The sequence below is a fragment of the Rhinoderma darwinii genome, chromosome 5 (assembly GCF_050947455.1).
Source record: "Rhinoderma darwinii isolate aRhiDar2 chromosome 5, aRhiDar2.hap1, whole genome shotgun sequence".
NCBI lineage: Eukaryota > Metazoa > Chordata > Amphibia > Anura > Rhinodermatidae > Rhinoderma > Rhinoderma darwinii.
The window spans coordinates 164,228,782-164,242,976 of record NC_134691.1 but is presented as its reverse complement, the minus strand read 5'-3'; the positions used below and the strand labels follow the sequence as shown (position 1 = coordinate 164,242,976).

Here is a 14,195-nt window from a genome sequence, read left to right as displayed (position 1 = left end):
AACGGCAGCATTTTTTTTATTTTGTTTTACCAGATTTGCTGTTTTTTTTTGTCATCTTAGCTCACCAAAATAAAGGAACAAAAAGTTGCATGTACTCCAAAATAATACCAATAAAAACTAGAACTTGCACCGCAAAAAATAACTCGTCCCACAAAAACAAAAACGCCCTCATACGGCTACGGAAAAATAAAAATAAAAGTTATGGCTTCTGGAATGCGGTTAACTGTATTTAACTTTATTACTTGAACCAGTTACCGCTGGATCGCTTACATGATATACCTAAAGTCTCCTATGAAGCCCTCAGGCTGCCATGCAAAGCATCGGTACCCCTCGATCACATCGTGGAGGGGATGCAACATCACAGAACGCGCGGTCACTTTTGACAGTGGCATCTAATGGGTTAAAAGAGCAACATCATTCTCGTTACACTGAAGTGTCTGCCTATGAGCCCGCTCCATACTCCAACCCGACTGCGATATATATATATATATATATATATATATATATATATAGGTCCCGTGAGCCTGCTGGATACTACCATATAATATATACATCAGACACTGCCCCTCACACAGTATAATGCCCGCATATGTGCCCCCACAGAGTTTAACATCCGTAGAGCTGCCCTCCAAGCGGTATAATGCCCCCATAGCTGCCCTGGCACAGTATAATGTGCAAGAGGACGTCTGTTATCTGCGCTGAATTTTGATTTTGTTTTTTATCCGATTAATTGCCCAGCCCTAGGTTTAGTACAAATGTCTCTTTCAAGAATACTTAAAATCAAGGCTTTATTTAATGGATTTTATCAGGACTTAAACATTAATGACCTATCCTTAGAATATATTTGACCGATGGGGGTGCAACTAAGCGCTTTGGTCCCTTCATTGTTTACACAGGCACAACACCGTACACACGAGTTTAATAAACTTTTACTTGAATGTAGTACATTTACTTAAATGGGACGGAGCTGCCATACCAGGCACAGATGCCTGTATGGACAAGCCGCTGCACATGTATCAACAATGGGGGTCGGGGTGCTTCCTGGATCGTGCAAACATTACAGTGTGCGGTTCAGCGGGGGTTCCAGAAGGTGGGAAAACCCATTCAATCAAGTTAAAGTCATAGATAAAAATTAAAAAAAAAAGCATAATAAAGCACCTGTTGGATTAGGTATTCAGCTGTAAATTTACTGGAACTTTCACCTGTACTCCTTTCTAAAACTTTAACTTTTCAGTTTATACTTCAGAGACAATGTGACATAACAAAATGTCCCTTGACAGGTTACCTAGGACATTTCGGTCTGGCTTGAAACCGGAATATGCATTAAGATTCACCGGCCTCTTGTCCTTTTCAAGAAACAAGCTGCAATATACAGTATATTATCTTCATTTAATGCATTAATCTACAATGGCTGTTCGAAAAGCACAGTATCCTACAAAGGAGAATGTTGCCTCGTGACATTTTTCAGGTCATAAAAAAATAAAGAATGGATGTGTAATGGTTTGTTTTAGGAGGCAGGAAAACCACGTTGCTATTAGCTTACCCTAGTTTTCAAAGCACGTTTATTATAACCGCGTTCAAGGAGAAAATAATCCATATAAAACATTAAAAATACATTCACCGAAACAAAAAACCCAGACAATTCCTTTATTACTCCGAATTCTCACTAGTTTGCCCATTCACCTGCCTTACATTTCATAAGAACTACACACAATTTAGTAAATAAACAGATAGCCGTTTATGTGCCCAATCCATACAAATAAAGCAAGAAAGTGGAAAAATATTCACAATTAACCTTGAATTAACTACAAGAAACAAACAGTTTTCCGGTTTCCTACTCCTAATTTGCTTTAACTGTTTTCTATAGGTCAATTATGATTTTTTTAGTCCCCGAGTACACGGCTCAGATATTTAGTTATTCACAACTTATCTGTACAGTAGCCATATAATTTCTATATATTAATACAGTGTCCATTAGTGCCCTTTCTGGTTGTTTCTTCTGCCCCCTGGAGGAGGGTAACAAGGTTCCGATAATGATTGAATATATAATTACAATATAATGTCACAGAGGAAAATGTCATATAATGAGAACGTTTTAGCAGAAGGTAGGTGAGGACTATTAGCACAACAAAAATCATGTGTGGCTATATATAAATGTACAGAAAAATCCCTTTAATCCGATAGGAGACCTGATAGGTGACAAATTAGAACATATTCTGGATTACTGGACAGTCCTAGAAAAATATACACAAGGGTACAGTACCTTCAGTGAGAAAGTCCAAACTCGAATGTTAATACAAAATCTTCTACTATCACACACAGCAGATTTAATGAAGAAATATCTGCAACTGGAAACTTCTACATATCTGAACGAGGTTATTTTTGTACTCGAAGTACCTAATTGGTTAACGGTCAGTTTTGTGAATTTGTACATTTACATTGAAGTTCTTTTGCTATGAAAAAGTAATGAAATATCAGACTTTTTGGATTCTATAAGCAAGGCAGATGGACGGCAAAATCGACTTTTTTGTAAAATGGTGCTTTTATCTTATATGCAGATTTTAATACCTAGAGTTTGTTTCATCAGATTAGAAATGTGACTTAAGTTTACAATACGCTCTCCATTTACTTTCCATATTATTAAAATCTCTTACCTGTTGAAAAAGTGTCAAGTAAAATATTTTCCCTTGGTTGATGAACTCCAGCTCCCCAAGCAACTAGTGGTGTCAAGGTTTCTGAAGGATGACCAGCACCATGGGAACCTGGTAAACAAGTATTCCCAAAAGCGGTCAATGGTGGATGATAAACTCATAGCATTTTAAACTAAGCTAACCTAATTATTTTATATTAATTTATATTTAAAGAACATTTCCCCAAACATAAAAACAAGTAGATATACAGCGCATTCAGAAAGTCTTCAGATCTTTTCACATTTTGTTATCTTGAGGCCTTGTGCAAAGTTTTTCCCCCATCATTCTGCACTCAATACCCCCATAACAACAAAGTGAAAACAGAATGTTAGTAACCTTTACTAATTTATTGAAAAGGAAAAACGAAAATATTGCATTGACATAAGTATTCAGACCCTTTACTCAGTACTTAGTTGAAGCACCTTTGGCAGCGATAACAGCCTCCAGTCTTCTTGGGTATGATGCCACAAGGTTTTCACACCTGGATTTGGGGATTTTCTGCCATTTTTCTCTGAAGATCCTCTCAAGCTCTGTCAGGTTAGATGGGGACCGTCGGTGGACAACCATTTTCAGGTCTCTCCAGAGAGTTTACATTTTTTCTTTATTTGATCACAAGACCTCAACGTAACAAAATGTGAAAAAATGTAAAGGTTCTGAAGACTTTCCGAATGCAAGTCCTTCTGATAACCTATTACCCAATTTCTTAGGTATATCACTTAGGCTTTGTTCCCATCTGCATTGTGGCTGCTTTTATATAAAACAGAAGCCACAATACTGTCATGGATCAATCATGAAGATGGGTCCGCCAATATGTCCGTCGGTTTGATAGGAAACATAGCACTGCATGCGTGGGTTTCCTCCAATTACCTCGCACATTACAAAACAAAACCTTCACAAAAAAGGAGAAAAGGAGTAGAATGTGGATGACATGGATGTGTAGACTGTGTCAAGGCCCCTTACATGCGGCGCGCATATATATATATATATATATATATATATATATATATATATATATATATATATATATATATATATAAAGAGGAAACTTTTCTCCTTTGTGAAGGTTTTGTTAGTTTTAATTTATTTATGTATATTTTATAGCGTATGATCAAATAAAGATTTTTTGTATATTTATAAACATGCCATTGTCATGTTTTTCTGTATAGATTTGGATTTAATTATTTAGCATGGTCCAATCATCGATATGAGTTTTTGTTAGGCTCTCTACCTTAAGACCAATAATGTGGCAAAATCACTTAAATAGATACAGATATGATAAAAGTTTTATAGGCATATGGCACCACTCATCCCACAATACCTGTACTGCTTCTAGTAATGTCATGTAGAAGGGTACGAATACAGAAGTCGTAATATAACAAATAAAACAGAGTAAACCAGTCATCCAGTGTATTTTAGCGAATGCTTAAAAACAGTGTTGATCTATTTTTCTAAGGTCCCACAGAGGCCCTTGGAGACTTTTATTCAGTGAATGCAGTAAGCATTGTTCTGATGTATTTTTCTTTGCAAGGCTGATACACCCTGATAAACTTTCACAATCAGCTTCGCAAATATCACAGATCGAGATACTTATTCAAGGAGAATTCTCGTGTGACTGCTTTATTTTTGACAAAAGGAAATGATACAAAGAATTGTTGAAAATACTGTAAGGAATAATACACAGCCATGTACAGATCGAACTCACCCCAGTCTGTCATGCCGTGGTCAGAGGTGAAGATGAAAGCGGTTTTATCATCATTTCCATAAAAGTCTTCAATCAGGGCTACCATCTCTTTGACTCCTTCATCAACTTTCTTCACATTGTCTTTGTACTCGCTTTTTGGGAATGGATCAGAAACACAATCATTGTAATGATAAGCAGGCAAGAAATGAAAAAAAGACAGGAAAGTGCAATAGGTTCCATTTTCCCAAGCACATTTGGAAAGAAAGCTAGTTATTAATTTTCTTTCTCATGGAGAGATCTGACAAATGTCTGAAGACGCAAGTGACCTTCATGTCACATTCATTCGCCTGAGACCATTTCATTTCATGAACAATACAGCTAACTCTCTAGAGGCACAAACACCTCATACTATAGATCTGGCAAAAAACAACTCAACATACAGATGTTCTGGAGTTTTGATGCATTTCTGAAATAGCACTGAAGGAAATTATTTAGGGAAATTTTATGACATAAAAAAAGAGCCATTCCAGGAGGCCCGTGGTTGAATTGCTTACAGATAGTTTGCATATTTTATTAGTGTATTACAAATGTAATATTTTCTCTCTCCTCTAGCATGCACTTTAGCACATTTTAAAATACTCTGGGCAGGGCATGTACATCCTGATATTTGGGGGATCATCCTGATCTTTTAGGATCATGAAAAAGAATGGTAAAGACTGACACTTCCCGAGACAGAGCAGAAAATTCTTCTGTCATTCAGGATAAAGTGGTAATCTGAGTGAAAACCCCAAAGGCTACCATTAGTATCTGTAGACCAAGCTAACCTAGAAATAACTGAATAGAGTACGAAAATATATTTTAACCCCTTAATGACGAGCCTATTTTAAACCTTAATGACCAAGGTATTTTTTTATGTTTTTCCATATTTGCATTCGAAGAGCTATAACTCTTTTATTTTTGCGTTGACATAGCTGTATAAGGTCTTGTTTTTTGCGGGACAAGTTGTATTTTTTAATAGCACCATTTTATGGTACATATTTATTGATTAACTTTTATTAACTTTTTTTTGGGGGGGGGGGATAGAAAAAACACTGAAATTTTGCCACTCTTTGTTGCGTCCTAAATCTACGCCGTTTACCGTGTGGTATAAATAAACACACTAAACTTTATTCAGCTTGTTGTTACGATTGCAAAGATACCAAATTTGTATAGATTTTGTATGTTTTACTACTTTTACACAGTAAAAACACTTTTTTTTCAAAATTCTTTGTTTTTGTGTCTCCATACTTGAAGAGTCATAACTTTTTTTATTGTTCCGCCGATGCAGTTGTGTGAGGGCTTTTTTTTTGCGTGACGACGCAGTTTTTATTGGTACCGTTTTGGAGTAGATGCGACTTTTTGATCACTTATCACATTTTTTTTTTTTTTAAGTCCGGATTCACAGAAAATAGCAATATTTCCATTGTTTTTTATTTTATATTTATGGCGTTCACCGTGCGGGTTAAATAATGTAATAGCTTTATAGTCGGGGTAGTTACTGGATTTCTAAGGAGTTACGTGTTACGTCACAATTACTGAATGATGATAATTTCGTGAGTGAGATTCGCGAGTCCTTTACGGTACCTCAGAGGGAAATATTATACTGCATGTGACTACTCAGTTTCCGCCAGCTTCCACCACGTTCTCCCGACGTCCTCTAGGGGCCGTTTTAGACACTCAAACACGGACAGGGTACGTGTCTATTATTTATTCCCATTTGATGGATGCTAAAATACTACAGGAACCCATCGTAGCAGAAAGTAAATGGAGGGAACGGATTCCCTAATTGTCTGTTGAGGATTGGAAGGAGGCCCAGAGCTCCCAATTATTAGTCTCCCCAGCGGTTAACAATAAATTTGTGCAACTATATATCATACATCAAGGTTACTTAAAACCGATCAGATTACGACACATGGGAAGGATGGATTTCTCTTGTTGTCATAGACATGGTGGAGGATAGGGCGGATTCTATACATCTCATGTTGCACTGCCCGTTGGTCTCTGCCTTTTGGAGTGGGTTGTATCCTTATTAACGGAGCTGGTGGGGAAGGAGGTCAAACTCACCCCAGATTTGTGTTTACTGGGCTTGATGTCGGAGGAAGGGTGGTCGGCACATGAGGATTTTCCTCAGGAAGGTACTTTTCATGGCTAGAAAGGCGGTGGCTATGTGATGGATGGCTGATAGGACACCGATTATCGCCAATTTTATAAGCTGATAACTGACATCCTTCCGTATGATAATATTGTATATAAGAACCGTGGATGTCCTGCTAAATGTACTTCAACATGGGGTGGTTGGTGCTCCTCTAATCTCACTCACTGTATAGTTCAGGGCTTACGCGATTCATTGACCAATGCTATGAACTGATTTTGCTATGGAATAATGATTACAATGACACCGCTTTATGTGTAATGTACATAGAGCTCCTACGCAGACCACCGTGTCTGCATGATTACAGACTACAAACACACCTGGCGTTTAATCTGTACCTGCAGTCACGTGTTACCATCTTCTATCTGCAGCTCCTACGGTCCGTAGACTAGGGGTCAGGGGAAATGACGGCAGGATCAGGCAACATAGGGTTTTGATTTTGTAACCATGGGGACGCATGGATATGAAAAGAAGCTGATTGCACAAACTAGTAGAGTATTTTTAATCAAGATTTGCTAAATTGCTTAATTTTGTTCTTAGATGCATTGCAAAAATAAATTTTTTTTACAAAAGGCAGACATAGTACCAAAATTACATTTTTGGGAAAATTTGCTTTAAAAACAAAACAGTGGTTGGACCCAATCCATCCCACGATCCTAGAAATATGCCATCAATATCTTTCCTAAAACAATGACTTTAAACCTTTCGCTGCAAGGGGTTTCTGGAAATTTTTGAATCTCTAGTAGACAGGGCGATTTTCACACTTTTGACTTGAAAAAAAATATATACTAGACCCCAATACATACATATTTTCTGAAAGAAGACACCTGATTGTCAAAATGACACTTTGCCCTTTATACACGCACACAGAAACCTTCATGAATTTTTGCATCAAAGTGTAATTTTTCTCAAAAAAATGCATACAAATTGATATTTGTGCCAAAAGAACGGACCTAAGCAGAAAATTAGACACACTACAGATCTTAAAATAAAAGTTCAAGATGTGCAGAGTTCATACAAACCACTTAAGTGCATGTAGACCTGGGCCTGTTTTCATAAAACCACCAAAATTGTTATCAAATATTTCCTTGGCTACGGAAGTGTCTTCGTGCCAGGATGTATGAGATGCATCCTTGGCAGAGAAAGGGTTAAAAGGTGTACCGTCATCGTGACCATCCCTTTTGTTCTGCTCAGGACCTCCCTCTATTAGTCGGAGCAGAGAGCTTCTAACAAAGTGTAGCTCTTGCAGCCTTCTACACCAAATTATTTTTATGGAAGTAAAGTTGTGCAGGGAGCTGGCATGGCCACCCTGGAAAAGGCCTTCCCAGTTTCCAAAATTGAATACTTTCACGGTGAAAGTATATAAAAAGGTACACATAGTCTAGTACTAAATTAAAAATTTCCTTAAAAAGGGGTAACTCCACTATTTTGTGACTCAGAAGATCAGTTAGACTGGATTTCCCTATAAGCACGCTCTTATTTTTTTTACAGTTATCTCGATCTTCTACACAGGTAACAAATGCTTAGGGACAAACTTTAATGAAGGCTACTACAGTACAGTACCTGGCTAAAGGTGGTTACATAGCAAATAGTACATACATTTCCTGATCTACTACTCTGTGTAACTGATATTTATTTATAAATGTAGCATGCTACTGAAAATATGGTCAGATCTGAATGAATATCTATAGGTTCTAGGTATATTGCATTGTATAGAACAGATATTGTGTGCCAGAACAGAAGTGCACTCTTCAGTGAACTGGTTGCACGTGGTAGATACATACTGTGAACCTGGTCTGTGAGCGTGTCCATTAGTATCCAATCCAAGGAGATGAAGGAAAAAAACTACTTTATCTTCATTGAGCTTATGTAACAATATGTGGTTGCTGTGAGCAGACCTGAAAAAGGACTAAAAGAGGAAATATGATTGTACATTTGAATTTTAAGGCTAGATACATTTGCTAAAAGTAATAGAATAGTAGAAATTTAAAGGCTATGGAGACTTTTGCATTGGATATTTTTATTGCTCATTTGATTCCTAAATGCAAAATGAAGAAACTTCCTTTCTAAATAGTCTTCATTAAAAATTTCCTATTTTGTACTATTTTATTGCTGTAGTCTGTGCAGCTCCTGTACAAAGCTGGCTGTGCTGCTGCTCCTGAAATGGTCCTGGCTACAGTCCGGCTGACATCTGCTCTCTCTGTTCTCCCACTCCTTTCTTCTCAGTGTTAGGGCTTATTCAGACAAACGAGTGTAAACTCGGACGTGAAAAATGGACCTGTTTTCACGGATCCCTCATAGACATGAGTCTATTGAGGGATCCGTGAAAACGACCAAAAATAGGACCTTCACACAGTCTGTTACAACAACGGCTGTGTGAACGGTTGTTAGCCCTTAAGCCCCATGCCCACTTCCTTTTTTTCCTTGAGGCTGCTAGCCGTTTTTTTGACGGCTAGCACCCTGACCCATTCATTTCAATGGGGCCATGCACACTTCAGTTTTTTTGACGGTCCCGTTCTTCTGTTCCAACAAAAGAAGGAGCATGTCCTACTTTGTTCTGAGATTCTGTGACCGTGGGGACCATACAAGTCAATGGGTCCATCAAAAAAACTGAAGGCACAAGGAAGGTATTCGTGTGCCGTCCATGTGTGAAGGAGCCGTTGCCTAGCAACAGCCGGGCAGGCAGAAGTACAAGTAGAGAGAGATATTGCACTGCACTAATCGGCAGCCCCTTCTCTCTATCAAGCACTAATAGAGAGAAGAGGCTGCTGATCAGTGCTGGATAGATAGCGATAGAAACAAAAAGTTCATACGTACCACGGCTGTTGTCTTGGTGACGCGTCACTCTTTTGACATCCAGTCCGACCTCCCTGGATGGCGTGGCAGTCCATGTGACCACTGCAGCCTGTGATTGGCTGCAGCGGTCACATGGGATGAAACGTCATCCCAGGAGGCCGAACTGGAGGAAGAAGCAGGGCGTTCTGGGTAAGTATAAATGTATTTTTAGAAATCTATATTGTAAGCGCCACGCATGGTACTCACTGTCCAGCGATAGTCACTGTCCAGGGTGCTGAAAGAGTTACTGCCGATCAGTGCAGCCTCTTCTCTCTATCCAGCACTGATCGTAACTCTTTCAGCACCCTGGAAAGTGAGTACCATGCGCGGTGCTCGGAAAAACGGAAGTTTACACGGAGTACACACAGGAACCACACTAATCCAATCACGGACACACGGATCCGTGAAAAACGACCATGAAAACAGTAATGGAAGTGTGCATGAGGCCTTAGAGATACCATCAGGGAGGGGAGGAGTTTGAACACAGTAGAACAAGCTGTATAAGGCCCTGTTCACAGAACATTTTTGGTATACGTTTAACATACATACTGTTAAACATAGACTTTGATGGATTCCATTTAGTTGCATCCCACTCTATGGATTTTAAGAATATTCATTAAAGAATACGTCTAGTTTCACTGACATTATATAGAAAAACGATTATAGAGCAGGAGTGTGCACAATAATAGTTTGTTTAAATAACTTGCATTTGCGATTCTGCATGTAACTACAGCATGGACTGCCTTTATTCCGTGCGGCCAGCGGTGAGAGTGTCCTGCTAGTCTCCATGGCTCCCGAATGCAGAACGGCTGCCAGCACAGTAGGAGCATGTGGTATGTTGGCATACATCACCTATTTAAAAAAAAAAAAAAAAGTATACGCTTTTTGAACCAGCCTTGCCAGTTGGACACACTAAGCGGACATCACAAACGGATGTGAACAGGACCTTAGATAAGGAGTAGATAAAATATTGTAGAATCTGCAAGAGAGGATTAAACAGGGAGGAGAGCCTAGGCGTAGCTAGGCTCTCCAGCACCGTGGGGAAAGTTTGTTTGGAGGCAGCGCACGCCCCCCCCCCCCCCCCTCAAACCGCTTTGCTGACATCTCCCTCCCCCTCACCATGTTTGTTTTCCCTTCCAATCAATGAAGTGTCATTTTTTTTCCCCACATTTCTTGTGTAACTCGAGAATAAAACCATTTGTACATTTTACAAGCAATATAGTTCCATATTCACAACACCAGAACCAAGCTCAGTACATATATACAGCACCAGAACCAAGCACAGTACATATATACAACACCAGAACAAATACAGCTCGATTTAGTGCAACCCCTGCAGTATATGTTTGCACTAAATTGTATACAGCTGCCAGCATGGCCCGAACAAAGGTAAGGATATGCTGGAAGATGCAGTTTCACAAAAAATCATACCACCCATCATCTCGCTGCAGATCACACAGTGACTACAGTACTGACTAGTGGCAGAATAAACATTTACATTAAGTGACTCACAGGTGACATCCGATTCTAGTTGTTTTTTTTTTCTCCATCCGGTCCAGACATCTATGATGACTTCTCCGGCCACAGTCCATTTCTTCAGCTTCTCCCTTTTAAAAAATTTCTGCACCTATAAAACGAAGATAAGGTTCTCATGATGCCACACACTACGCCCCTAAATATAAACGTACAATGCACTGTGTCCCTGATTATAATAGCACCATACGCTCTGTCCCACACACACATACACACACACACACACACACACCGTGCCACCTGTAGATAGTGCCCTACATAGATCCCCTGTAGATAGTGCCCCACATAGAGCCACCCCTGTAGATAGTGCCCCACTTGCAGCCCCCCTCTATATAGTGCCCCACGTATAACTCCCCCTGTAGATAGTGCTCCACATTTAGCCCACCCCTGTATATAGTGCCTCACACATAGCCCCCCTGTAGATAGAGCCGATCCCTGTAGTTAAAGCCCCGCTGTAGATCATGACACTCATATTCTTATTAGGATAAAAAAAAAAAAAATTATTAACACTCACCTTAATCCCGTTCCCGCACCGTCCGGTGGCAATGCAGACATACTTTCTTCTAAGCAGGTCTGCTGGGGATGAACGACGCAAAAGGCGCGATAACGTCATCGCACCGCTTGCGTCTAATGAAAGGTGCCGATTGGTAGGGCAGAATGACTGTCCTGTCAATCAGCGCCTTTCAACGACGCAAAGAAGTAATCTCGCTGCTTGCATCGTTGAAAGACGTAGGTACAATTAAAGTGGAGGAGGGGGTGGCGGCGGCTGGTTTCAGTGGCACCGCTGCCCCCTCAGAGAGGCAGCAGGAACTGGTGCCTCCCCACCTTGCCTCTTAGTTGCGCTCAGGGCACATGCCCCGCCTGCCCCACGCTCCTGGAGGAGAGAACCCACAGCAGAGCATGGGCAGGGAAACACAGGCTGTACTTTATCAGAGTAACGATAGGGAGAAGTGCACAAGTGGCAGAATTTGCAGAAGGAGAAGAGATCACACACACGAGAAGAGATCTCTCATGGGCTGTAGAAGGAGAAAGCAGTACAGGGATAAAGCTGTGCTAATACATGAGAGCTGGTGAAGACAGCGGCATTCGAGTCACAGAACTCACATCCAGCATATATTACTAGAAGGGATAAAACCACAATTGAAAAGTCAAACTAGGAGCAGGTTGTAAACAGAATTATCAGCGTGTCAAAAAAGAAAGACATGGAGATTGAAAGAGACTGTCACCACATTAGAAGTGCCCTATCTCCTATATAAGGAGATCGGCGCTGTAATGTAGATGACAGTAATGCTTTTTATTTAAAAAAATGATCTGTTTTCACAACGTTAGGAGCGATTTTGGTTTATGCTAATGAGCTTTCTTAATGCCCAAGTGGGCGTACTTTTACTTTCGACCAAGTGGGCGTTGTACAGAGGAGTGCATGACGCTGACCAATCAGTGACCAATCAGCATCATGCACTCCTCTCCATTCATTTACACTGCACTAGCGATATAGTTATATCACTATGTGCAGCCTCATACACAAACCCTAACATTACTACAGTGTCCTGATAATGAATACACATGAAATCCAGCCTGGATGTCATGTGTACTCAGAATCCTGACACTTCTGACTCTTTTTTGCGAGATTCCAGCAACGGATACGAAATCTTGCGAGATCACGGAGCTAAACGAGATTTGGTTTCACTTGCCGGAATCTCACAAAAAAAAGAGTCAGAAGTGTCAGGATTCTGAGTACACATGACGTCCAGGCTGGATTTCATGTGTATTCATTATCAGGACACTGTAGTAATGTTAGGGCTTGTATATGAGGCTGCACATAGCGATATATCTATATCGCTAGTGCAGTGTAAATGAATGGAGAAGAGTGCATGATGCCGATTGGTCAGCGTCATGCACTCCTCTGTACAACGCCCACTTGGTCGAAAGTTTGTACGCCCACTTGGGTATTAAGAAAGCTCATTAGCATAAACCAAAATCGCTCCTAACGTTGTGAAAACAGATCGTTTTTTTAAATAAAAAGCATTACTGTGACCCACATTACAGCGCCCATCTCCTTATGTAGGAGATAGGGCACTTATAATGTGGTGACAGAGTCTCTTGAAGCCTGAAACTTTTTATTTTTGATTTTTTTTATAACTCCACTGGCATATCTAATAATCATTTTTCAAAGGTGTCCATAGCTTTTAAATGTCACAAAATGTAAAACTCAATTTAGTTGCCTATAAAACTTAATAAATTCAAACAGAATATAATAGTTCCACATGATATGTCACACACCTTTAAAATATAAAACTTTTTGTCATTTAGTATGTAGGGTAAATCTTAAGTATTATTCTAGAGTATTAGAAATATACAATTAAGATTCTGTTCACATGGTTTGTATTGCTTTTAGATACTAAAAGTAGCAAAATTCAGCACTATTCTTGTAAAGAAAAAAAAAAAGCACGATAGAAAACGAACATAAGCATTATAAAAGTCAATGGAATTAGTCAGGATTCATTGGGATCAATGTTAAAACAGATCAGTCAAAGCCATCACGGCACTGTTAAGGATGGTAGCCATGAGGCTAAAGTGAATAAAGCTTAAAGTGTAGCTAAACGTTTGACAAACTTCTGACATGTCATAGAGACATGTCAGAAGTTTGGATTGGTGGGGGTCCGAGCACTGAGACCCCCACCAATCACTAGAACGAAGCAGTTGAAGTGCTCATGCGAGCGCTCAGCTGCTTCGTGTCTGTTCTGCTTTTTCCGGAAAGCCGAGGTATGGGTGTACGGGCTCATAGACTTTCTATTGAATCCGTACACAGATACATTTATTTCCGGAAATAGCCGAACAGACACGAAGCGGCTCAGCACTCACACGAGCACTTCAGATGCTTTGTTCTAGCGATTGGTGGGGTCTCAGAGCTCGGACCCCCACCAATCCAAACTTCTAACATGTCACTATGACATGTCAGAAGTTTGTCAAACGTTTAGCTATACTTTAAAGATGGACATTTAAGTGTTTAGCCGGCAGATTTGCAAATGCTCCCTCCTCTATGCTTAGGGAAAATGAACTAAAAAAGATTTTCACAGATATGTTGGGTTAGCGGACTGTGCCTATGAAAATGTTTTTTTTATCATCCACGTGAATGTTGTCCTAAGCCTGTTCTATTTAGCTACAGCAAGGTGTTGCAGTAATTTTAATTCATCTGAAAACAATGCTTATGTGGAGGGTCTGAGCTCTACCGCTCCGACTGGTCATATATACAGATTAGCTGCAA

The 14,195-nt window shown here is 39.8% G+C and overlaps 1 protein-coding gene across 7 annotated transcripts in view; it reads right to left on the bottom strand.

Annotated features, from left to right (window-relative positions):
- PIGN (phosphatidylinositol glycan anchor biosynthesis class N) overlaps positions 1–14,195 on the bottom strand; it is a 372,057-nt gene that overhangs the window by 289,393 nt on the left and 68,469 nt on the right. For all 7 annotated transcript variants that reach the window (XR_012847699.1, XM_075826730.1, XM_075826731.1 and 4 more), the window contains 3 exons: positions 8,347–8,471; positions 4,393–4,523; positions 2,655–2,762 (listed from right to left, as the gene is read on the bottom strand). Coding sequence is in view for 6 of the 7 variants with exons in the window: in XM_075826730.1 (XP_075682845.1) it covers positions 2,655–2,762; positions 4,393–4,523; positions 8,347–8,471 (364 nt within the window). In the remaining variant the exon portion in view is untranslated. The remainder of the gene's footprint in view (positions 1–2,654; positions 2,763–4,392; positions 4,524–8,346; positions 8,472–14,195) is intronic.